Source organism: Micropterus salmoides, unplaced genomic scaffold, assembly GCF_014851395.1.
Source record: "Micropterus salmoides isolate LMB-PRFRI ecotype aquatic unplaced genomic scaffold, ASM1485139v1 Ms_hic_scaffold_3, whole genome shotgun sequence".
Taxonomy (NCBI): domain Eukaryota; kingdom Metazoa; phylum Chordata; class Actinopteri; order Centrarchiformes; family Centrarchidae; genus Micropterus; species Micropterus salmoides.
In genome coordinates, this window is record NW_024042261.1 from 13,896,460 (window position 1) to 13,919,904 (window position 23,445).

The window sequence follows — 23,445 nt, forward strand, 5'->3', positions numbered from 1 at the left end:
CCAAGCACACAAGTATATAAACTGCCCCGCCAACACACACCGCAACACAGAAAGATACGCATGTAAAACCCACCATCTTTTCACCACCCACACACATATTAGCACAGTTGCTCAGTCTCACATTTAGCACATTACCTTATGGAGCCAGTGCAAATTCAACTGTTGCCCAAGTGCAATGTGGCAAAGTGCTAAAACCTGAAAAGAGAGAGAAAAAAACAAAACAAAAACATGACCCACACATAAGAGCACAGCATTCAAACACAAGTCTGCCACCTCACAGATTTCAACTTGCTCAACATTTCCATGTAACCAATTAGTCTGTCTAGTCTCTGCCAAGGCATTATGATGAACAAAACAAATTTAACTCCTCCAGAGTGAATACTTGATGTAGGACAGACCATTAAAAATGCAATGTAGGTGAAGCCAGCAGCGGTGGTGGCCAGGATAGGAACAGTGCCATCACTCCACTCCCCAGACCGGTTGTAGAGGAACCTGCAGGATCAAGAGAGTGAACAACATCTGAACATACCGTGTTCTCCTGCATGTTATCATTACTAATCTGTGTGAAGGATTGTGAAAAATTTAGTCTGTGTGTATGAGTTTGTGTTCGTTTTTAAAACGCATCGTTTCCTTCAAATCAAACCATGTCTTCTAAGTCGACTTACAGTTATGTAAATAAGTTTTTTAGTCATATTGACAGCAACAGCCGGCAAAGGCTGTTCTTTGCAGGCTTTCTTTCACAAACCGATAGCAGGGTAATGTGATTTTACGGATATATAGCTGTATTAGTTTACAAACAAAACATGTCACTCGTGTGTGACTTGTAATCTACTGTAGACTGTTGGTGTTTCAAAAGGACTTTGACTTGCAGGTAGACACCCATCAAGTCACCCTGAAGCTCAATGCTTTATTGTTGCTATAAAGTTAACAGACACAAATATAGGTGATTGTTATATTAACGGATGGGTAGCAAATTATTGGCAGCTGGTTTCTGTGTGGGAAGATTTAGTGTGGGAAACAGCAGCAAAGGCAACACAGATAACCAGCTGCACATATCACCATTTTTCTTTTATGCAAACAGATGCATCCAGACATAGTTCAGACACACAAAAGAGTGAAGAGTTGACACTGGGTACAGATTCATGGCTGCAAAGCAAAGACAAGTACATGAGTGTGCGCATGCACGTTTTGACATGACAACTAGGGCCTATAGCACTAATTACTTTCAAAGCCTTATCAGTGATTCCAGTGGCACAGTGCCACAGCGGGGTCACTTACTGCTGATGCTCCTAGCCCTTTGTGAATATATTCATACTGCAGATGGACTGGGACACTCCCTGCTGCTAAATCACTAGAAAACATAAGGGCATGGATGTCATCTCTGTGATTATCTGTACAATCCCTACAAAAAGCAGGAAGGAAAGCACAAAATGTGTATCCTTCCTATTAAAAAGTAACGGCAAATGTCTGCCCAGTAAAACTGACCTCCGGAGATGAATAAACGCTAGTGAGATTACTGATGAATGTGGACCTGGGTGGCTGTTTGGGGAACTGAAAGAGGGAGGTGAGAAATATACACAGAGTGAAAACGTGTTGAGAAAAGGGCTATTTGAAAAAAATAAAAAGACAAGGTAAAAGAGCAACAAATCTAAAGGATGAATGAGAGAAGGGCCTGGGTACAGGAAAAAAAAAAAAAAAAAAAAAAAAAAACTACATTTGGAAAGGAATGTGAGAAGAGGTAATTGAAGGCAACAGACGATAAGTGGGAAAGGTGACATTGTAGAGCAGGAGGGGAGGGGAAAGGAAGATGGAGAGGGGATGTGACATTATGGGAAAACAGCAGTAAACATTTTGTACTACAGCTTGTACAAGAACATGTCGAACACACACACACACACACACATATATATATATATAAAAAATATATATAAAAATATATATACACCAAAAAAAAAAAACCCACACACCAACCCCAAGAAGAACAATTTGGGGAAGGAATGCATCCACAGCTTACAGGATGTTGAAACATTGTCCATCAATACATATTCTTAATGTTCTGAGCGGTGTTTGATCAATTATTTCTGTAATTTGACCTTGTGTTGTGCAAGTCAAGTATCTACTTTCAATTTCATCAACACTTTTTGTAAAAAATCATGGGATTACATGTGCTTTAATAAAGATTGAGTCAGTTTTTGCAAAAGGTCATATTATGCTTTTCCCTCTCCTTTATTGTGTCATATCTTTTTTGTGCTTGTAATAGGCTTGTAAAAGTGAAAAAGCCCAAAGTCCATCGCAAAGGGAGTTTTAAGAGTTAAAACACTGCTCCTAAACTGCCTGAAAACAGCTCGATTGTAGTCCAGCCTTTACTTCCGTAAACTATCTGCGTCACTTTGTAACAGCCGTCATAATGCTCGCATAACGGCTAGTCAGGCATGTCCTTAAAAACACCGGTGGAGAAACATACTGAGCTGCAGAACAGTGACAAGATGTCCATCTACTGCCTCCCCTCATCCCCAACTCTCCTTACCAAAAATTAGATACCCTCCAGGCAGTCAATGGACATGAAGTTGTTACTGTGATGTAGAGACAGTGCACAGTTAAAACATTACTTACTTAAAGATAAATTTGTTACAAGTTAATAACTCACCACTCTGAAACTCTTGCTCCAGTCTAGGTTGCAAAGCTGGTTCAGGAACATGTACAGCTAAACTGAAGCCCTGGTTACCAGAATGTCAGGACTCGCCCTGCTCTGCTTCCAATTGGCTAGTAGTCCTTAACTAGGTACTGTGCATGCGTAACTCCAAACAAAGACTAAACTGAAGTGGGATGCTTCACTAGGTAGCTAAAATGGAGCGGTCAAACACAAAGGGTGAAGAGAGGTGCTGCACTACAAAAATATTTTGTTTTTTGAAAATTCAACAATGTAAACCTTTTCTGGTAAAACCCCTAAATAAAACTATGAAACTGAAAATGAGCATTATATGACTACTTTAGCACATGTAATTGAAAACAGATACATTCTGTTATGGGTTTGAAATTCTGTGTGTGATCACAAAGTTGTGGTCACATGAAAGTGGCAGTGGGCTCAGCCATTTACAGAACAGGAAATGTTGAGTGAGTGTTACGTAACGGTGTAATCTGTGAAGGGCTGGGTGGTCTCTGCTCAGATTAAGGCAGAGGACAGATTAAACTGATGATTTAGGAAATCAATAAGCCAACAAGCATGGATAGAATTTATTTACAGCCGAAACAATATGGTGACAGGCGTCTGGCTCCAGTTTGATCTGACCACCCACCCCCACCCCCACGGCTTGATTGTGTACTCACCAGTTGAACTCATTGTAGTCATTATGCGCCTCCCACCAGAAGTAGAACCATACCAGCAGCAGACAGAAGGTAAAGAGGAGGATGAGGGACCACAGCAGCTCCCACTGCGCACACAAACATCCACCCATTAATAAATACAATTCATTATTTCTGTGGATCCACTATGTTTACTTAGAACGGAAAAAAGAAACATTACTTAAGTCCATTTGACAATACTAAAACCTCATTCACTGCTCCACTGTGTGACAAAATGCAGAGCAGCGTTCATTAGAAGTAAACTTTCCACAAACTATAAGTTGAGCTCATTGTGTGAACCTGGCTGATGACCTTTGCAAAAAGTATTCCCTTATACACTTTGGTCATTACCAAAGAATGACTTAATAACTTCACATGCAAGCTGCCTAATTACTGTTCTCTGCCATGCACTTTTGTACCATGGCAAATTTTAAAATTTGCTACATCTTCAGATCCAAAAACACACCCCTAGGCCATACTCAGGAGGATATGTACATTTGCTCATCTCCATCTTCCTCAACGTGCATGTACACGCAAGCATTTGTTCCTCTATCCCTGTGCCTAACCTACTACATGCCTAACCTTAACCCTTACCCTACCATCACCATAACCTGAACCCTAAAACCAAGTTTTAACCCTCAAAGCAGTCTCAACCCGTGGGGATCTCGGGGAAAATTAAGGTCCCTACGTTGATACAAGTCCCCCTCGCTTAGTGTACATTCAGGTTCAAGTCCGCACTGGGGGACGGACGGACGGACGCGCACACACACACACACTTTTGAGAGTCTTGAGTCTTTTTTTTCCAGGCCAACTGTAATTGTTGTCATTATAGATGTCAAGTGTCTAGCATGTAAGACTCTGCTATTTCTGCACATATTTGCAACTGGTTCTAGCTCCTCAAGTGTGAGGATTTGCTGCTCATTTCTGTTCCATATAACTATAAATTGAGTATCTTTGGGATTTGGAATGATGGTTGGACAAAACAGGCAATTTGAAGATGTCACTTTGAGCACCCAGAACAAAGTGATGCATGTGTGCACTGTCGTGTGAAGATAAAGACACTCAGTTACACAACCTAAGGATATCAGCTTCAATGCACCATTGTTGTATGTGCAGAGGACCAGATCATTATCGCTTCAACCAGCACACAGGTAAGACAGTCTGCTTGACCTGTTTATATCTAGTCCCAGCATGTTGGTCTTTTTTTTTTGGGGGGGGGGGGGGGCACAAAAGCTAAAAGCTTTTAAATGCTAAATATGGAAGTTTTGTTCCCGCTGCCAGAGATTATAAAACTGTGCAGCAAATGAAGGTCATGTTTTGACCTCAAGCTTGTTTTAGGAGCTTTCCCACATGTCAGCTATCAGACTTTGGGTCAGACTAAATGTGGAAATAACGATGGAATACGGATGTATCATTTAAATTCTGGGCATCGGTCTATGGCAAAACAGATCAGTTATACAAAAAAGGGAAACAAGCTCACGGTAATGCCGAACCAATCCCCTTCTCATATTTGGACATTGCTTCTGAAGTGTACTTCAGAAAAGAAAGAGAACATTATGTAAGAAGGTCCTCTTAGATCAGAGTTATATGGGCAAAAAATCAATTTGGCTGTCTTCATAAAAACACTACCTACAATTATTTTCCAAAGAGCAAGAGCAAAGAGCCTACTGTTTGACTCTCCAGGCATCTACATCATTTAACTTCCACTGCAAAAAACAATCAAACTAAAGACCGTTTAACCGCACAAGCATTTAACTACATTCAGATATGCCTTATAACAAAGAGCAAGTCAGTTCCACAAATGAACCGGTTACCATGGTCTCCGTGGGAGGCAGCTCTGCTCATTGATGAGAGAGCACCGACTCTGGTTCCCATGGACTTGGGAGATCCGAGTGTGCTCCCAAGAGGAGACATTGTTAATCCCCCGACCCTTTCGTTCCTCTGCCTACCACCCCTGTGGATTATGATGGATGTGACCTGAGACGCCCCTGAAAGAGCAATAAGTGTGATGTGGTCAATAAGTTACAAACACTGAGGTAACTAATGAAATGGGTCACCTAATGCACTGTATCCCAGTCTCATTTCTGAGACCTGATGATAAAGATGGGATTTTATTATCCATTACTAACTCACACTGCCATAATGACTTAAGGCAGAAAGACTGTAGGCCTGGGGGGGGGGGGGTCCGTCAACCAACATATAGTACAGTATAATAGCTCTTTGTTCTTTAGGACTGGACATTTTTGTGCCGCTAAGCACAAAAATGTAGAAATTGTTACTTTACAGCTGTACTAGTGTTCTAAAACTAAGACAAAAAGTTCTGATTTACTGAAGATTGAAGCACCTTGTGAGATTTGGTGTTCTCTTCCTGTTTGTCAGCCAAGTCAGCAGCAGAGCTCGTCCAGCCTGACATGACTTGGCCTGCCCTGGTGACATCACATTATCATTCTGCATGGCTGGCATTTTATTCAGGCACAACACCCCATGCATGGACGGTCAGTGCGGTGAAGTGTTTGATCAGCAGTGTATGCCAACGGTCTCCTGCGCTTTGTTGGTGTTATGCTGTTGGCCCCTTGGAGAAATCAGAGGACGGGGGGGGGGGGGGGGGGGGGGGGGGGGCGCACTATTAAATTACCTTTAATTCAAATCCAATTATGTGGGGAGCTGTATTTAAAGAAAAAAAAAAAAAATGTCATTCAAACATAGCTACCGAGTATTTAGCCCAGACTGCTGCAATGGTTAAAATTAAATAGTTTTTTAAATAGTGAACAAACTCCACTAAAAAGAGAAGAACACTTATTTGAAAACCTAAAGAGTAGTAAATTCTTTAAAATCCTCCACTGGCACTTTGTTCACTAAACTAATCTATTTCCACTTGCAAACACTTTTTAGGAATATAAAATGGATTTACAGCCCTTTTTAGGCACTCAAGAACACATAGTGTTTAGCCTTTTTAATTATGGGATTGCACCGTGGTTTTGCTCTGGCAAAATTACAGAAAGGGACTGCAAAAAATAAAAAATAAATAAAACCCACATGCTAAAAATAGTATGAAACTGATAATCATTGCTGACTCACCATCAAGGAACAGATGAAACAACAGTGATTTAACATCTGGGAAAAGCATGTGTGCGTGCATGTGGCTTTTGGCCTTAGCAGAAAAAGAAAGAATTTTGTATGTTGTATGTACATGTATGCTTGAATGACTGAGGACAGCTGAGTGAGCCTGTTATTTATCCAGCTTTAGGGTCAATCATACCATCCCCCAGAGACACATTGTCCCTGAAGTCTGGATAACAAGGAGAACAGAGATATTTGGTCTGTTACAGTTACAGATTCAGTGCCACATGACACATTTGTCTCCCCGAGTCCAGGGTTACAACCTGTGGTTGCTTTCCTTGTACTGCTGCAACAACCGACCTGACCTGCTGGGGGATCAAAGATTTAGCTCATCTTAAAATATCCTCGATAGTCGATGAGAGAATTTACTGTAATTCCACTTTTATTGTAGTTCTAGTAGATTAATGTGAAGAGATATTTAACAAATGTACTTCTAAATACTTAGCACTGTAGACTTTCTGGCACTTCCTATGTAGTCCTTTGGGAAAATTTGGTGCGCAATCAGATTTAAACCAGGAAAATGAGGCATGCACAGAACATGGTCAAATGAAAAAGGAGACCATAATGGTTGATTTTATAATAGTCAGGGATTTTTCTGATATTCAGTTCACCTACTTTTCCCTATGAGGGGCGGAGCGCAACTGCTAATGATCATGTGATTGGTGTGTTCTCTAACTCCAAGACTGCGCCAATCTCTCAAACAGGATCTAGGCTACAACATAGTTTCATATCCATAGGCTGGTTATTACTCATGCTCAACAGCTGCTTTGCAGCACAGTGCAAACACACACGGAGAAATACAAGCTTGCTTACTTCCTCAGATACACGCATGAAAACAAATACATTATGCAGTATGACTAAAAGGATGAATATGGAACTAGGATGCAACGTTTTGAGAAGTGATAAAAAGAAAAATCCATCCAACCAACACACACCACGGGTGTGTGTTGGTTACTTCATGTGTGAAGACAAGGTGTCCTTGTATCATGTACAGTATGTCACCATGTACGGCGACAAACTGACATTTTCCACATCAATAGCAATACAACTTTCTAAGCACTTTTTGTGCACAGCTGATAATGTGCTTCTGACTGTGGCGCAACTCTGGGAATTAAAGTACATATTGACTTATGACAAGCTTAGCCGTCAGCGGGAAGACAAATAGCAACTACTGTATGGGCAATATGCTAAGAGATGCTGAAGCATAATACCTAAGCTCAGGGAGCACGTAAATCAGACCAATTTACTAGTTTGTGATCGATCTCATTTTTCAGCTAATAATGCCAAGTAAAATGATTCTTCATAAAAAGTATGTTTTGACAGCCAACAATAGTTGGCGAGAGATATGGTTTTTCATTTGGGCTGTACAATTAATCTAATCGCAGTTGTAATCGCGATGTCATCCTGTGCCAATACATAAATGCAGAAGTGTGTGATTTTAAAAAAGTGAGCTGTGTGAGACACTCGTTTCTGTGTGCACTACAGTCTGCTCATTATCCGCACCCACACCAGGTTCTCGCATATGCCTCTAAAAACGGATACGTATGAACCAAAAAAAGATTTACAAGCAGTGTGCCAGTAATGTTAAAGACAACAACCTACCGTTACCCTCTTCGCCTCCTTGCAGCTAATCATACAAAAAATAGTCAGACTGGCCACCGGCGCAACGGGAGAAATGCCGGTGGGCTGGTCGCTCTGTGACAGACAGATGAGTCATACGCAGCTGACGCGGCAAGAAAGAAGAAAACAGGGAGAAGATAAGAAGGTTTCGGTTTAGCTAGCTGACCATTTAACCTGTTGGAAACCTCCAGCTATTTGCCCCCATTTCCTGGAAAAACGCCTAAAATAACATACCCAATATGAATCAGGAATAACTCCTCTACCATTTGGCCTAGATGCATAATTCTGGTCTCCTTTGAAAAGGTCAGAAGCTAACGAATATAATCCATTGTAAATTAACATCTATTTTACCATTACAGACTAAATGGAGATGCAATAAAGAAAAATGGTATTTTCATCCTCGCCTGGTAAAAAAAATAAACAAAATCATGATCAAATGGATTATAATGCAACTGAATCTCTTAATACACCTGGAATGCAATTGTAACTGTGAATTTGATGAAATTAAAATACAAAAGTTATCACTTTTTTTTTAATAAATATACCAGGCAAATGTCCATATTTTGGCAATATTTACTGTTTAGTGACTTTTATTGGGAGTTATCTTTAAAACACTATTTCTCTCCATACAACCACATTCCAAATAACAAAGCTTCCAAAACAAAATACTGATAAATAAATAAATAACAGTGAATATTCATCAACATTCCCGTGACCAAAAGCACTCCCATGCTTTACAGGCGTGTAACTTGAGAATATCCTACAGTGATGGGGATTGAGCGGACCTTTCATTGGATTCCCTGGATGTCTGTGTAGCTACTATGAGTCGGCTACCTGACTGAAGGAAAAAAGACTGTGTTCCAAAGCGGCACTTCTCTGCCGAAAAAGCCGCATCGGTGCCTTTTGCTGTTCAACATGTTTAACTTTTCAAAAGCCTGCTTTTCAGTGTTGCTTTTCACAGCCTGGACGGGGCGGGACATTAAAAAAAGTTTGATGTGCAACAGCAAATGTTCAAATGTTGAACAATGATTGACAACTTGGCATTAACACATTACAGACCAACATGGAACCTTTTTCTGCACAAGGATTAAATTGGTTTCTCAATTGCTTGAACACTATAACCAGGTTATTGAACTACAATTTCAAAACCATAACTCCATTTCTCAAAAAGCACACCCATTTCCCTAAACTACACATCCCTTCATTTCTCATTGCCTACACTATGTGGTCATTGAGAAAGCACCAACATTCAATTTTTTTTTCACTCAAGTCAACACAGGATGAGCTCAATTAGCACACAGCTACCCAGGTGGAAACAAACAGTCATAATTGATAACACACCAATCAGAACCTTCAATAGTTGGATAAAAAGGGCCGAAGTCACTTCATTCAGTTTTGGAACTAGAGAGATGTGAAGGAAAAGGTAGGGGACACCGGAGAGGAGGTGGAGGAGGAAGAAGGAGTATGGAGAGGAGTAAGAGGTGAAGAGGAGATGGGATAGAAGGAAGATGAGGAGGAGAAGGCGGGAGCAGGAGGTGGTAAAAAACCTGTAATAAAACCAACCTACAGAAATGTAACAGCTGTAAGTGAATTTAATAATTTTGCACGCCCAATTTTTCAGTTTTTTATTTGTTAAAAAGGTTTGAAATATCCAATAAATTTCGTTCCACTTCATAATTGTGTCCCACTTGTTGTTGATTCTTCACAAAAAAAAAAAATCACAGTTTTATATCTTTATGTTTGAAGCCTGAAATGTGGCAAAAGGTCGAAAAGTTCAAGGGGGCCGAATACTTTCGCAAGGCACTGTACCATATACGTGCCTGTGTGCACACACACACACACACACCTGACAGTATATTATTAAATTAACATAATACTTTTTATTTAGTGTTATAATATTCAACTAATACACACTCATTTATAGTAGTACATCCTCCAGGTTGCCAGAGCCTCAGCAGTGGACAGATGTAGATTTAGCCAGAGCCAGGATGCCATTGAGCCTAAATGTGCTCTTTCTACCCGCCTCCTCCCGAGAGCAACACACTCCTTGTTCTATTTTACATCTTTTTAACTAAAGTTATTATTATTATAAATATTGTTTAGTAATCTTGTTCACGTAAAGTGTGGAGTGGGTTGTGTTGGTGCTGCTGCTGTATTGTGCATCCGTCCCCGATTCAAAAACTACAAGCCCCACATGCCACAATGCACTGGTCACAGTAGAGTTTTTCCTGTGAGGAGGGTTTCAAAAAGCTGCTGACAATGGTGCAAAATGTCAATATGTTTGGACTGATGACAAAAAGAAACTGTACTGTAACAGTGTAAACTGGTCCTGTGATTGTTTAACTGCTGAGAGATACACATTTAAAAGTGTCAGTATTTTGTCATCGCAATATGACTTTCTCCAAATCGTAGGTCATGCTGGAAATATTTTCTGGGCAGATCATTTCAGTACAGATCTCTGCCACTATACAGACAACGCACTTTTAAATGATGCATTCAATTAGTTATGGCAGCTCGACTCAGTATGCTGCCATCTAACATGCCAACACTGCGGAGAGAAAAAATGGTGTGGGACAGAACCAACTTGCAGTCAAACAAATACGGGCAGACAAAAATAAAGAGCTAATATTGGTGTGTGAGTGTGTGTATATAAAACTCTTATGTTAATGTAGGAGAGACATTTATTCAGCTCACATAAAAAGACAAAGCTGCTCACACGGTTATTCCTTTTACTGACTGTGCTTCTTTCCCTGAGGCACAGCTTTACATGCCAGTCTCTTTGCCTCCATCTTCACCGGATTTAACACCTCAGTCCCTCGTCACATTCCTGAGCATATCCACATAAGTCCCTGGTATTTCACACCGGGTGTGCACTGCTTTATAATGTGGCTATATCAACAGGAGCGATACACACACTGTAAAATTTAATGCCACAGATGGTGATTCTGATACAAAACCTCCACTTTCTATACATGGACATATCACCCACTACGCTAAAAAACAAATACAGAAATATCAGTGCAGCCTATTTTTGTTTTTTTTTGTTTTTTTTAAAAACATACAAAAAGTTTTATTTTCTAATGTACTAAATGTGTAGGACATTATAGTATTGCTTCTGCCTTTTAAACCCCATTAAATATATTAATTGCTGTGCCGTGAGAGGAACACATTTCTATGAATTAATTTAATCTCTTATCAAAAAGACAATTATTGTTTTGAATTGTAGTAAGTGTGAGGTGTAGGGCGGCAACTACCGGTAATTTTCCATCATGGATTAATCTGCTGATTTTTATCTATTGTCTGAAGATTCTCAGTCATCTAGGTCATAGTTAGAGTTTGTCTGGATTTTTATCTATTCATCTATTAATATTTTGTCAATAAAATGTCTGAATATATAGTAAAAAAACCTGATCATAATTTCCTAAAGCCCAGCTAAAGCCAACAACGTTTGAATATTTTGGACTCAGACAAAACAATACATTTGAAGATTACTTTCACATACGACACTGGGAAGCTATAAATTGGTCATGTTAAATACCATATCTTGTCAGAAAACTGGCTTTTTTTTGACAGAAACAGAACCAGCTTCCTATAATTAGCAGAAAGAGGATTGTTGAAGCAGTTATATGATCAGGTTTGAATTTTGGAGATGTAATTTATTGAAATGCTGCTCCTTCCACTGTTAAACTCTTGGACATGGTCTATCATTCTGTCCTCAGATTTATTACTGGTGATAGCTACAGGACTCACCATTGTATCCTGTATGATAAGGTGGGTTGGTCTTCTCTGGCACAAAAGGTGTAATAAACATTGGTATTTGTTTACACACGCACACACACACACACACACACACACACACACACACACAGGAAAGCTCTCAGTGATGCTTTGCAGTGGTACTTTGGCCCCTAAGTAGCTTACACTCAAGGTGCCTGGACACGGACTGAATTTGGAAAGTCTGTCTTATTATTTTAGTGCCCCAAATTCCTGGAATGATCTTCAATGCACGCTAAATATAAAGTTTCTACCAACATATTGATAATTCAAAACCATGATGACAAACCTCCCTGCCTCAATGTGTAGTTGCTTAAACTATTTTAACTTATATGTAACTTGACATCTTCGCAAATGACAGCAACTTCAACATTTCGAGTTAAAATAAAAATAGGTTAAGTGAATGAATGATTAACCATTACTTACATTAAAACTTCACCTAACCATCCATCACACCCTCATCAGTGAGTCACCTCACATCTGATTTATTGACGCTTATGACCTTTCAGTCTGACCACTAGAGGGAAAGCCAGTGGACAAGTATGTGATCAGGCATACAAAAGACAGAAAAAAAGTTAGCTGAAAGATGTCCTTAAGAAATGAATTCCAGTCACCGGTCCAAAAACTGAAAAAACAAAAACGAATAGGGATATCTGGCATTTTGAGATAATTGGGTGATACCTGCACTCAGGAGGCTGATGTATCATCCAAAATGACAGCAGATCTAATCTAAAACCATTACTGTGTAGCGTTAAATATGTATTGCTATATCGTAGAGAATGCTGCAGTTGAATTACGTCACTACTGAAAAACTGTACCTCACTTAAACACCAGCCACATTCTGACATCTACAGCATAACCCACCATTTTTCTATTTCATTAATTAATCTAAGGCTAAGATAACCATGTATATTAGATTGTACTCTGCATGGAATAAAAGAAAACAATATGCCACTTTGCGGAGTCACCATCGTTCCTGCAACCAGGTACGTACAATTGCTAGTTCTTGGTAACTGTGTTGTCTTGTTTGTCCAACATTTCACAGGACAGGCCTAATGAAGCCCACAAGACCAATGACAAACGAAGGCAGAGGAGCTTTGCTTCTATTTTTGAAGCCTTTGTGTGGCTGAATGGTAAAGACTGGCTAAACGGAAATTCTTTCAATTATTACTGAGAGGCCAGATCAGTTTGCACTGCATGACGTGGGTCGTCTTCCTATAAAAGCACCTTCAACACAGACAGCGGCTTCCCTAATACAGCCAGTCAACCTGAACGGTTCATTACAGTGAACAAAGGCGGGAGAAATAGCATGATCCACTTGTGGATTATGAATGAGTCTACAGTTGTTTCAACATGAGAGAGTCTCAATTCTTACGCCTCTGTGACTCGCTCAGGTCATGTTACATGTCCTTGATTGGTCACAGTTTGTTCACTGGGATCGTTAATGATTCAGTCTTGTATCTATAACCTTGGCCCACGCTAGGAAGCATTCTCAGTGGGAATGACAGCTTTATCTGTTTTCAAGTTCTCTCCACTTATGTAAATAAATTAAAACAATGTTGAGGGGGGAAATATCCACTTCCTGATGCAAATGAATGAAAATTGCCTGCAGAGTACATGTGCCCAGCTGTGGGCTTCTTGCACTCTGGGGTCAAGGCAAGTGCGATCCACCGGCAAACGGTCAAAACAAAGTGTGAGCACTGGGAACAAAGAATGCTGACTCTGCACTCTATCAGTTAGCCTGAAAGACAACCACTTGCAACAGGAAACTGACCTACACGGCATCCAGTTTCCTGCAAACAGAAGAAAAAAAGAAATCTTTCTGTATTAAGTTCTGTTTTTTTAATATGATCAAAATCTATCAAATATAAGTAATATAAATAAGTTTCTTTTGTGCATATGTGTGTTTGTGTGTGCGCACTGACTGACACGAGTCTATTGTCTGTGTCCTAGGTTTCGGCTTGTCTACAGTATGTTATGTGGCTATAAATAAATTATTCAACCGAGTGTCTGGGTGCATGTGTACGCACACAAGGGCTTTTGCTGTGTGTTTATTTCAGCAACATAACCTCCATGTCCTTCCTGAATACGGAATAGAAAAGATAAAGGGAAAGGTCAGGACAAATTGCTGATCTCGTGTGTGTGCGCCATATTTTTTTGCTTGAGAGTTGAGTGGCTGTTCTGGTTCTACACTGCCTTAAAATATTATTAAAAAAAGTTTGGCTACAAATGTGATAAAAAAAAAAAAAAAATGAAAGCCTTCATAAAATAAACTGCATAATTCAGATTGGGTATAGATGAGCACATCCGGATATTTTGGTTTGGTTGAAAGTAGCCCCTCTTATTTGACTAGTGGTCAAATAAAGTCTTTACCAATGTACAGTAACAGCATACAATAAGAAAACTGTATTGCTTTTTAGCCATTAGGAGCCCAAATCTGGTTGTGCTTTCTGTCTGCCTCCATCCACACACACACACACACACACACACACACACACACACACACACACACGCCCCCCCTTATTGAATCCGCAGGTAATGTATTTCTGACTTTTGTCGTTAAGGCACTTCATTTTGCTGTGTTGGTAGTCTATCCAATGTTTTCATTATGGCCATCTTGTTATTCGGAGCTGTGAAAAGACTCACAATGTAACAGCTACAACAGTTGTGAAATTCAGCAGCAAAAATCTACAGACACAGGTTTTGTCAAAAATGTAAGGTGTAGGTCATTGGAAGAAGTAGAAAACAGACAATTTCAATTAAAATTCATAGAAATTCACATAAAAAAAAGAATGTTATTAAAAACCTGAAAAATGATAAAGATTCATCGATCTCTCTCAGGACTCTTGCAGGGTTATTACGAAAAAATGACCTTAATGGGATAAATGACACAAAATGAGGTGATCAGGTCTCATTCACTGCCAACCTGATGTGTGAGTGAGTGAGTGAGTGAGTGAGTGAGTGAGTGAGTGAGTGAATGACCGACCTTGTGTGAAAATCAATGACAGCAATGTCAGTCTGAAGTCTTTTTCATACTGTTTTGCTAACCTGTGTTGTTTTTACAATTCCATGTACCCTGGGGTCAAACCATTAATGCCCCCCCACCCACTCCCACATGAAAAGGGTTATCTATAGTGTCCCCAATGTGAATCAGTACAAAGATTCAAACAAGGTCGATCAAACATCATTCTGTCATTGACTTGATTGGCTGCTGAAGGTGCTCATGGGCTATGTGTATGATCTGGTTAGCACCATATGCACTTGTACTGTATCTTCATTGTATGCAATATGCTACATTGTGCCAGCCTATGTTGTGTTTACACAGACAGCCAGATATGCAGCAATACTAACTGCTGTACTTTACCTACAAAAAGGTGTTTCCAGCAGCCCCCCCCCCCCCCTCACCTTGGTGGTGTCATCATGGGAACGTTGATAGCGTTTCCAGCGGCAACCGTAGATCCCAGTGATACATGACAAACACAGCTGCCGCTCATAGACCTGGAGGGGTTGGTGTTTCACCATGCTCCTTCAGTCAGTCCTGCTTCCAGAGCTCTAACATCCCACTGACTGCAAAGTATCCTGTAAGAAAATAAAAAACATAAATGTTGACATTATTGTTGATTCAACAACAAGATTACAAAATGTTGAGGCCAACAAGACCAAAATTGAACAATCCACGGAACAAGTAGTTACATGTCTGGCACTTTGATATAAAAGATGCGCTGGCTGGAAAAGCACCATGCTTTTAATACAAAGCCCAGCCTCAAATTAAGACCATGTTTCCCAGCTCCCGTTTCCAATGACAACCGAGACTAGGAGCTTTCATCAATATAATCAAGGAGACAAAAAGAAAAGAAAAGAAAAGAAAATTGAAAAGGGCTTGGTGACTCGACCATCTATTGAATGTCATATTAAATTACAGTGACAATGAATAGATCACACAGTCACTACATATATCTGGGCCAAAAGGCAGCATGTAGGCCCCATCTCTCCCTTTTATGTCAGGCCCCAGAACAAAGGCCAGGCAAAGAAATGACAGACAGGTGTAACAAGGATGTAATAACAGTGACATTTTACCAAAACCCTTCAACTTGCGAGCAAAAAAACCCCAACAATAGTTCTGTGTTGCAGTGAACCCAAACGCGTGCACGTCATCCTGCCTTTTCTAGATCCCTCTAAAAACCACAAGACATTTGCATCATGTAATGCTCTATCAGGAATCTTTACGCTGGCAAAGGTCAGTCTCAGGGAGGCATCCTACCCTGGTTCCTGTTCCAGCTCCACTACCCCTCTCAACATGGAAGAGCAGCAGAACACCAGGATACTTTAGAAAAAACCTAGCCCTTTCATGTCCGTCTAATGCTGTGGTACTGGCCATGGTATGAAGTACCAGGCTGTGTTGGCTGTGAATAATTAGAGTTATAACTTAGTCCTCCTATTGAGCTGCAGTTGATTCAGCACTGAGACTCTGCAATCAGCTATAATAATGTTAATGATATTACAGCAATGCTGACTGTTATCACAAGTTTACCTCACTCTCCAGAGACATGATGGAGCCTGTTGTGCTGCTGCTGCAAAACACACATCACAGTTCAATTTGGGGTTGAAAGTGCACCTTGTTGTTATAAAAGCATAAACCGTGCATATCTCCGCTAGTGAGTGTCAAACAAACATAATTTTTATTGTGATATTTCTTTCGTTGCCGTTTGTGAAGCACAGCTAGCGCATGGGTAAATCACCTCTGATGTTTCAGAGCACGTCTGCATGTTAACTACATGCTTCCTGCTGTAATCAGGCTCAGGGCAACTGCTAATTAGCATCTTGAGCCATGGCCATGTTTCCTGTTATTAGTAAAACTGCTCTGAGCCTGGCCTGGCCCACATGGGGTCAATCTGCAATGAGGCTCTACGTCTTCGAATGGAAACAGTCAGGTTTTACACTTAAAAACTCAACCACATGCAGCAGCTGTAATTACAAAACAGATGTAGCCAAAGTAACATTGGTACCATGCGTAAAAACTGAAAAACTGCAAGATAAATGAGCCAAGACTACACTCAAGGACAGTGTAAAACTCCATCCTAAGATTTGCAAATGTAATCAACATTGTCCACCGCCAAACCCCGACAGACCCACTGACTGATACAGGACAGAATGTCAACCAAAACCAGGCATGGGCCAAACGAATGCAGAGAATCACGTTTTCTACTGGCCAAACACACTTCAAGTCAGGGTATTATCAATAAATCACCTTCTCTTACTTTTAGTCTGCATTAATGTCCAACATCAAGCTGTCATGCAGCCACTATTACTGAGTAGCTACAATCCGAGGGATTTATACCTTAATCAGATCAGGAACTGCTTGAATACTGGCATGACAATTACGCTTGTCTGATATTTCTTCTGAATAAATCATGTCTGTCGGATGGATGGAGATCAGAGCTTTCAAAAGCCTGTGCTTTCAGTCTGTTCAAGGGATAAAATTTGTACATAAAACAAAAATTAAAAACCTTCTCATCTGATGCCACAACAGGTAAGTTTCCACTCGTCTGACATGTTTGTTCATGACCATTTTTTTGCCCTTTCAGAGGTTTGTTCCCTTCACCTGACTTAGCGATGTATATGAGCTCAACAGAGGAAAAACAGTTTAGATTTGCCGTTCCTTCAGCATACAGATGGTAGTAAATATACTTAGGAGAAAATCTAAATCCACTGACAAACATGAAATTGAGATTTTTTGTTTAAATTCTGTCCCGTTTCATGCACACACGACATTTTAATCAAATTACATGATTTGTCGAGATTGGCACGCTGAAATGCAATGTTGAGTATGATCAACAACTCCTAACTTTGTCTGGGCATGTCAGCCAAGCCTTTAAGATTGAAAAACAAAAATTGTGTAGCTGACACAGTAATGCCCCATTGGTGGGTTCATCAAGGCAAAGTAACAACCTCTTTCTGCACTGTCATGTTGTCACTTGTTGACAAATTCTAACGTTCAAACCTGTCTCCACAGCAATGCGTCATGTTGTTACAGCAAAAGGGGTTCATATGGTTTTAAGCTTCCATTCATGACTGTCGTAGCCACTTGTATCCTCAAAGTCAGAAACGTTGCTTCTTCAACTGAGCTAAACATCAAACTGCCCCTTTTAATTCCAAGTATTTGATGTGAGATATAATGAGGCAGAGCAGCACTGAGGTCACATTTGTCACCTCAGAAATGGGAGGCTCATCCATTTTTTACTTTGTCGTTAATATGAGCCAACCCTCATCCAGGCTGTATAATACAGAAGGAAAAGCTCTGCAATTAATCCCTTTATCAGTATTAGGCCTTTCCAGAAACTCATTAGCTAAGTATGACCCAGTGGAGACATTGGTTAAATCTTGAATAAAGTCCAACAAATTGGCAAAGTTAAGTTAAATGCACTCGAGACAGAAATTATAATTATCCAAGTCATATTTTGCCAACAGAGATGTGACACCTCAGACCATGGTAGGTGCAAGTGTGACCACCATGTGGGCTGCACTGTCACGATGACTCGCTGTGTCACAAACACAACAGCCAAGCCACAAAAGCTGAAATGATTGAGCACAAAATGAGAAAAGACCTTCCTTTTGCTTAGTTTCACATCGAAATCTCTAATGAATATACGTTGCAAAGCTTTTAAAAAAACACCGTCTCCGATCATGTCAGATACGTTGCCTCTTTGTGACAGAAAGAGTTTTCAAAAGGTGAAGAAAAAAAATAAATAAATCCATCAACAAGTGATCACAGCTTTCATACCACAGGACAAGCGGCTTTCCCAACATGCATGCGTCTGTCACAGGTTGTCTGAACTAGAAGATGAAGATATGGAGGGGATTATGAAAACCACCGTTGTGATCTCTTTTTCTGCTGCCTCATTTCCTTCAATCAAAAAGTCACAGTGAGGGAAAACAGTGTGCCGGGGAGGAAATGCTTCAGCAGTTTCCCAGCAGAAAACAGTGTCTTCTCCTCACCACAAGGAACAGAGGGAGAGGCCAAGCAGCGGAGAACTATGGGATCGAAGGCCAACCCCCTGACGAGAAAGAAAAGCTCCTTAAATGGAATAGTTCTCAAATAAAAAGGAGACAAATTATCCTTACGTAACCAGTCATTCAAAACACCACTGTAATGTACAGAGAGTCAACAAAATGACAGTAATACCTGTGTGTAATGTAATTCCATACATGAGGCTTGCTTTTATTATTAATGCTGTGAAGCTTGCAATGTTCAGTTACTCAATCAAATTAATACTTAATCAAATTTTACTTACTTTATTTAACTGGTGGTTGGGGGGGGGGGGGGGGGGGGGGGGCTGTTCTTATATTAGACTGCATTATACATGTGTTTTCACGTTCACATATCACTGTAGAGTTCAACCAACAACTCCGACTGAACGCAGACTGGACTCAAAAGAGGATGTGACATTTTAAAGCTTCACAAAAGGATCTGTAGATGCTGATAGAATATGTAGATAAGCTTCTGCAGTCTCAATTGAGCCTCCTCCAAAATGACATTTGTGTCCGATTAGTCTTTCTTTGGAGTTTCCCAAATATATTTAAAAAAAAAAAAAAAAAAAAAAAAAAGGGCAAAAGAAATGTACTAATGTGTTCTGGAGCCAAACGATTGCAATGTGGGTCCAAAATACACACATTTAACTCATTATCTTGTCCTGCAGAGCATCTTAGAACGTCCCAACAAAAAGGAGGTCAACATACACGACTAAGTAGATTTTTGCATGACACGGTGACAAACTAAAGCTATACAGTGCCTTGCGAAAGTATTCGGCCCCCTTGAACTTTGACCTTTTGCCACATTGCAGGCTTCAAACATAAAGATAAAACTGTAATTTTTTGTGAAGAAACAACAACAAGTGGGACACAATTATGAAGTGGAACGAAATTTATTGGATATTTCAAACCTTAACAAATAAAAAACTGAAAAATTGGGCGTGCAAAATTATTCAGCTCCTTTACTTTCAGTGCAGCAAACTCTCTCCAGAAGTTCAGTGAGGATCTCTGAATGATCCAATGTTGACTAATGATGATAAATAGAATCCACCTGTATGAAATCAAGTCTCCGTATAAATGCACCTGCTCTGTGATAGTCTCAGAGGTCCGTTTAAAGCGCAGAGAGCATCATGAAGATCAAGGAACACACCAGGCAGGTCCGAGATACTGTTGTGGAGAAGTTTAAAGCCGGATTTGGATACAAAAAGATTTCCCAAGCTTTAAACATCCCAAGGAGCACTGTGCAAGCGATAATATTGAAATGGAAGGAGTATCAGACCACTGCAAATCTACGAAGACCCGGCCGTCCCTCTAAACTTTCAGCTCATACAAGGAGAAGACTGATCAGAGATGCAGCCAAGAGGCCCATGATCACTCTGGATGAACTGCAGAGATCTACAGCTGAGGTGGGAGACTCTGTCCATAGGACAACAATCAGTCGTATACTGCACAAATCTGGCCTTTATGGAAGAGTGGCAAGAAGAAAGCCATTTCTTAAAGATATCCATAAAAAGTCTCGTTTAAAGTTTGCCACAAGCCACCTGGGAGACACACCAAACATGTGGAAGAAGGTGCTCTGGTCAGATGAAACCAAAATCGAACTTTTCGGCAACAATGCAAAACGTTATGTTTGGCGTAAAAGCAACACAGCTCATCACCCTGAACACACCATCCCCACTGTCAAACATGGTGGTGGCAGCATCATGGTTTGGGCCTGCTTTTCTTCAGCAGGGACAGGGAAGATGGTTAAAATTGATGGGAAGATGGATGGAGCCAAATACAGAACCATTCTGGAAGAAAACCTGATGGAGTCTGCAAAAGACCTGAGACTGGGACAGAGATTTGTCTTCCAACAAGACAATGATCCAAAACATAAAGCAAAATCTACACTGGAATGGTTCACAAATAAACATATCCAGGTGTTAGAATGGCCAAGTCAAAGTCCAGACCTGAATCCAATTGAGAATCTGTGGAAAGAACTGAAAACTGCTGTTCACAAACGCTCTCCATCCAACCTCACTGAGCTCGAGCTGTTTGCAAGGAGGAATGGGCAAAAATTTCAGTCTCTCGATGTGCAAAACTGAGAGACGTACCCCAAGCGACTTACAGCTGTAATCGCAGCAAAAGGTGGCGCTACAAAGTATTAACTTAAGGGGGCTGAATAATTTTGCACACCCAATTTTTTAGTTTTTTATTTGTTAAAAAAAGTTTGAAATATCCAATAAATTTCCTTCCACTTCGTGATTGTGTCCCACTTGTTGTTGGTTCTTCACAAAAAATTTGTTTTACATCTTTGTTTGAAGCCTGCGATGTGGCAAAAGGTTGAAAAGTTCAAGGGGGCCAAATACTTTCGCAAGGCACTGTACATTGGAATCAGATGAATTTGTGGGAAAGGCCAAAAAGTTTGCATTTTAGAATTTTGGAAAAAATAGATGTGAGCACCTTGGTCACACAATCACACAGACTCGTAACATAGAACAAATAAAGTAAATCTTTCCATAAACAAGTGGATTCATACAACACACAAATATCAAACTGCACTGGTAAATAAGAATCTTGAATCTGAAACCTTAAAAAAATCTAAACGCCTTTCAGAGCAAAGAAAGTTTAGAAACATACCGCAAAACAATTATCATAAATGTTGAAAATGTATGAATTGCAGTGAAAAGGATCTGTTTATAGTTTGTGAGAAAAGAACCCTTTGATAAAAAGGTATCTATTTAGTCTTCTGCAAATGGGCCTCCATTGAATCTTTTCCTGATGCCGGTCACATTTGAAAGGTCAGAATTATTTGAGATGTGCAATGGATAAGGAGCATCACGGAGACTTGGCTGAACCATGTGGCACCAGAAGATGCCTGTGAGGCAGTTGATTAGGGACAGATGGGTGAAAAAGCCCGTTATGACAAGCAACGAGAGAGTCATTACATCTGAGCTGTTAAAGCTGGCTCGGCACGGACAGTCGAGTGCTCTCGCTGTAGGAAAAATAGGCAACATTGAATCATAAAAAGATCCACTGCCCCCAAATAGGACTCTTGGTGCTGGTAGCTCATGCTACTCACCTCTTCTGTTTAATCTAAACAAACCGCTGTTGCCGCTTTCTGCAAGGTGAGCTCCATCACCTCCTGTAGGGCAGACCTGCAGCTACATGTGCAGGCTTTTATAAGTTGGCCATTGGTTCAGTCATTATTGTTATACATCAGTTCACAGTGTAGTAAATTCTATATCTATATAAATAAATCATTAAAAAATCATCATGTCACAAGGGCAAAGATCAGCAGATCTCTGATCAAATAAAAAAAAAAAAGGGGACAGATTTTCAATTGATAGATCCTGAAAGGCTACAGATAAATAAGAACACATTATCAGCTATGTAAACAGGTGAGCACAGAGAAAAGATAGACATGCCCACTAATGCAGGCACTCACCGCTTTCTTTAATTCATGTCACAAAGCCAGGCGAGTTTCCTGGGAAACCAAAAGACTGGCCAGGCGTAAACTACATATTGTGTGTGTGGGTATGTGCACAAGTGTAGACACTATACCAAAAAATAAATATTAAAAACACCTTCAACTGCTGAAATGAAGCATTGGGAAACTAATACTTTCAGGCATGCAAACTGGTCAGGGGTGAAAAAGGTGAGGATATGCAAGCAGAGAAACGCAGTGACAGTGTAGGGGGTCTTTTAAGCTTACGTGTTGTATAAATAACGTGCATTCGTCTACTGCAACAAGAGAAAGATACCGACACGCGAGGGTGTCACTTTGTGTTATAGATCAACTTTTCTCATGTAATATCTTCCCTGCTGAATTAGAACTAAGCAGGAAGCTTTCAGTCTGAGAAGCGAAGTCCCTTAAACCTGCATTCTATCGAACAGCCAGCAGGGGGCGACTCTTCTGGTTGCAAAAAAGCCCGGTTCCTTTCAAAATAATGGTAAAATGACCCTACTTCTCACCTGAATAATTAACTCAGTAAATGCTTTCATAATGAGTTTGTCTCAGTCGCTAGTTTCAGTTCTTCTTCAATACAACATGATGTTCATTTAGTAAATTATGGTCCCATTTAGAGGAAAATAGACCCTAAAGCAGAGTATGCTTCAGGGCAGGATTATCTGTGATTGACAAGTTGTTACCATGGCGACCTGTCAATTAGGCTAGAGTGACTTGTACCCACAGCACTGTAAAAATTTAACCAACGCCATTGAAAAAGCATATTCACGTTCTCTGGTGAGTACATTTAGTTTTAAGCCTGGTGTTCACTAGAAACGTTATCAGCCCTGTTAACATGACAGTTAACGTGAATTACAGATGCACCTAGCAAAGCAAGCTAACTAGCTCCACACACAGCCGTTAGCTCTACCGTTTTGACATCAACATGGCGGCACCCCATCAGCCAAACTCGAGGCTTCAAAATGGCAGTCCACAAACCAACAGGTGACGTCACGATGACTACGTCCACTTCTTATATACAGTATGATTAGCACACATGCAGGCATGATTTAGTCTTCCCTCTTATGTTCACAGGGAGAGAACGAAAAATTTGGCCAAAAAGAAACTGTGAC

At 40.3% G+C, this 23,445-nt stretch overlaps 1 protein-coding gene across 7 annotated transcripts in view; it reads right to left on the reverse strand.

Annotated features, from left to right (window-relative positions):
- gdpd5b (glycerophosphodiester phosphodiesterase domain containing 5b) overlaps positions 1-23,445 on the reverse strand; it is a 50,351-nt gene that overhangs the window by 15,336 nt on the left and 11,570 nt on the right. For 5 of the 7 annotated variants that reach the window (XR_005440671.1, XR_005440672.1, XR_005440673.1 and 2 more), the window contains 4 exons: positions 15,262-15,435; positions 3,328-3,431; positions 399-492; positions 136-195 (listed from right to left, as the gene is read on the reverse strand). Coding sequence is in view for 4 of the 7 variants with exons in the window: in XM_038694193.1 (XP_038550121.1) it covers positions 136-195; positions 399-492; positions 3,328-3,431; positions 15,262-15,378 (375 nt within the window). In the remaining 3 variants the exon portion in view is untranslated. Of the gene's footprint in view, positions 1-135; positions 196-398; positions 493-3,327; positions 3,432-5,156; positions 5,331-5,686; positions 5,915-15,261; positions 15,436-23,445 lie in introns of those variants that run through there. The other 2 variants (XM_038694196.1, XM_038694197.1) reach the window with 2 other exon arrangements.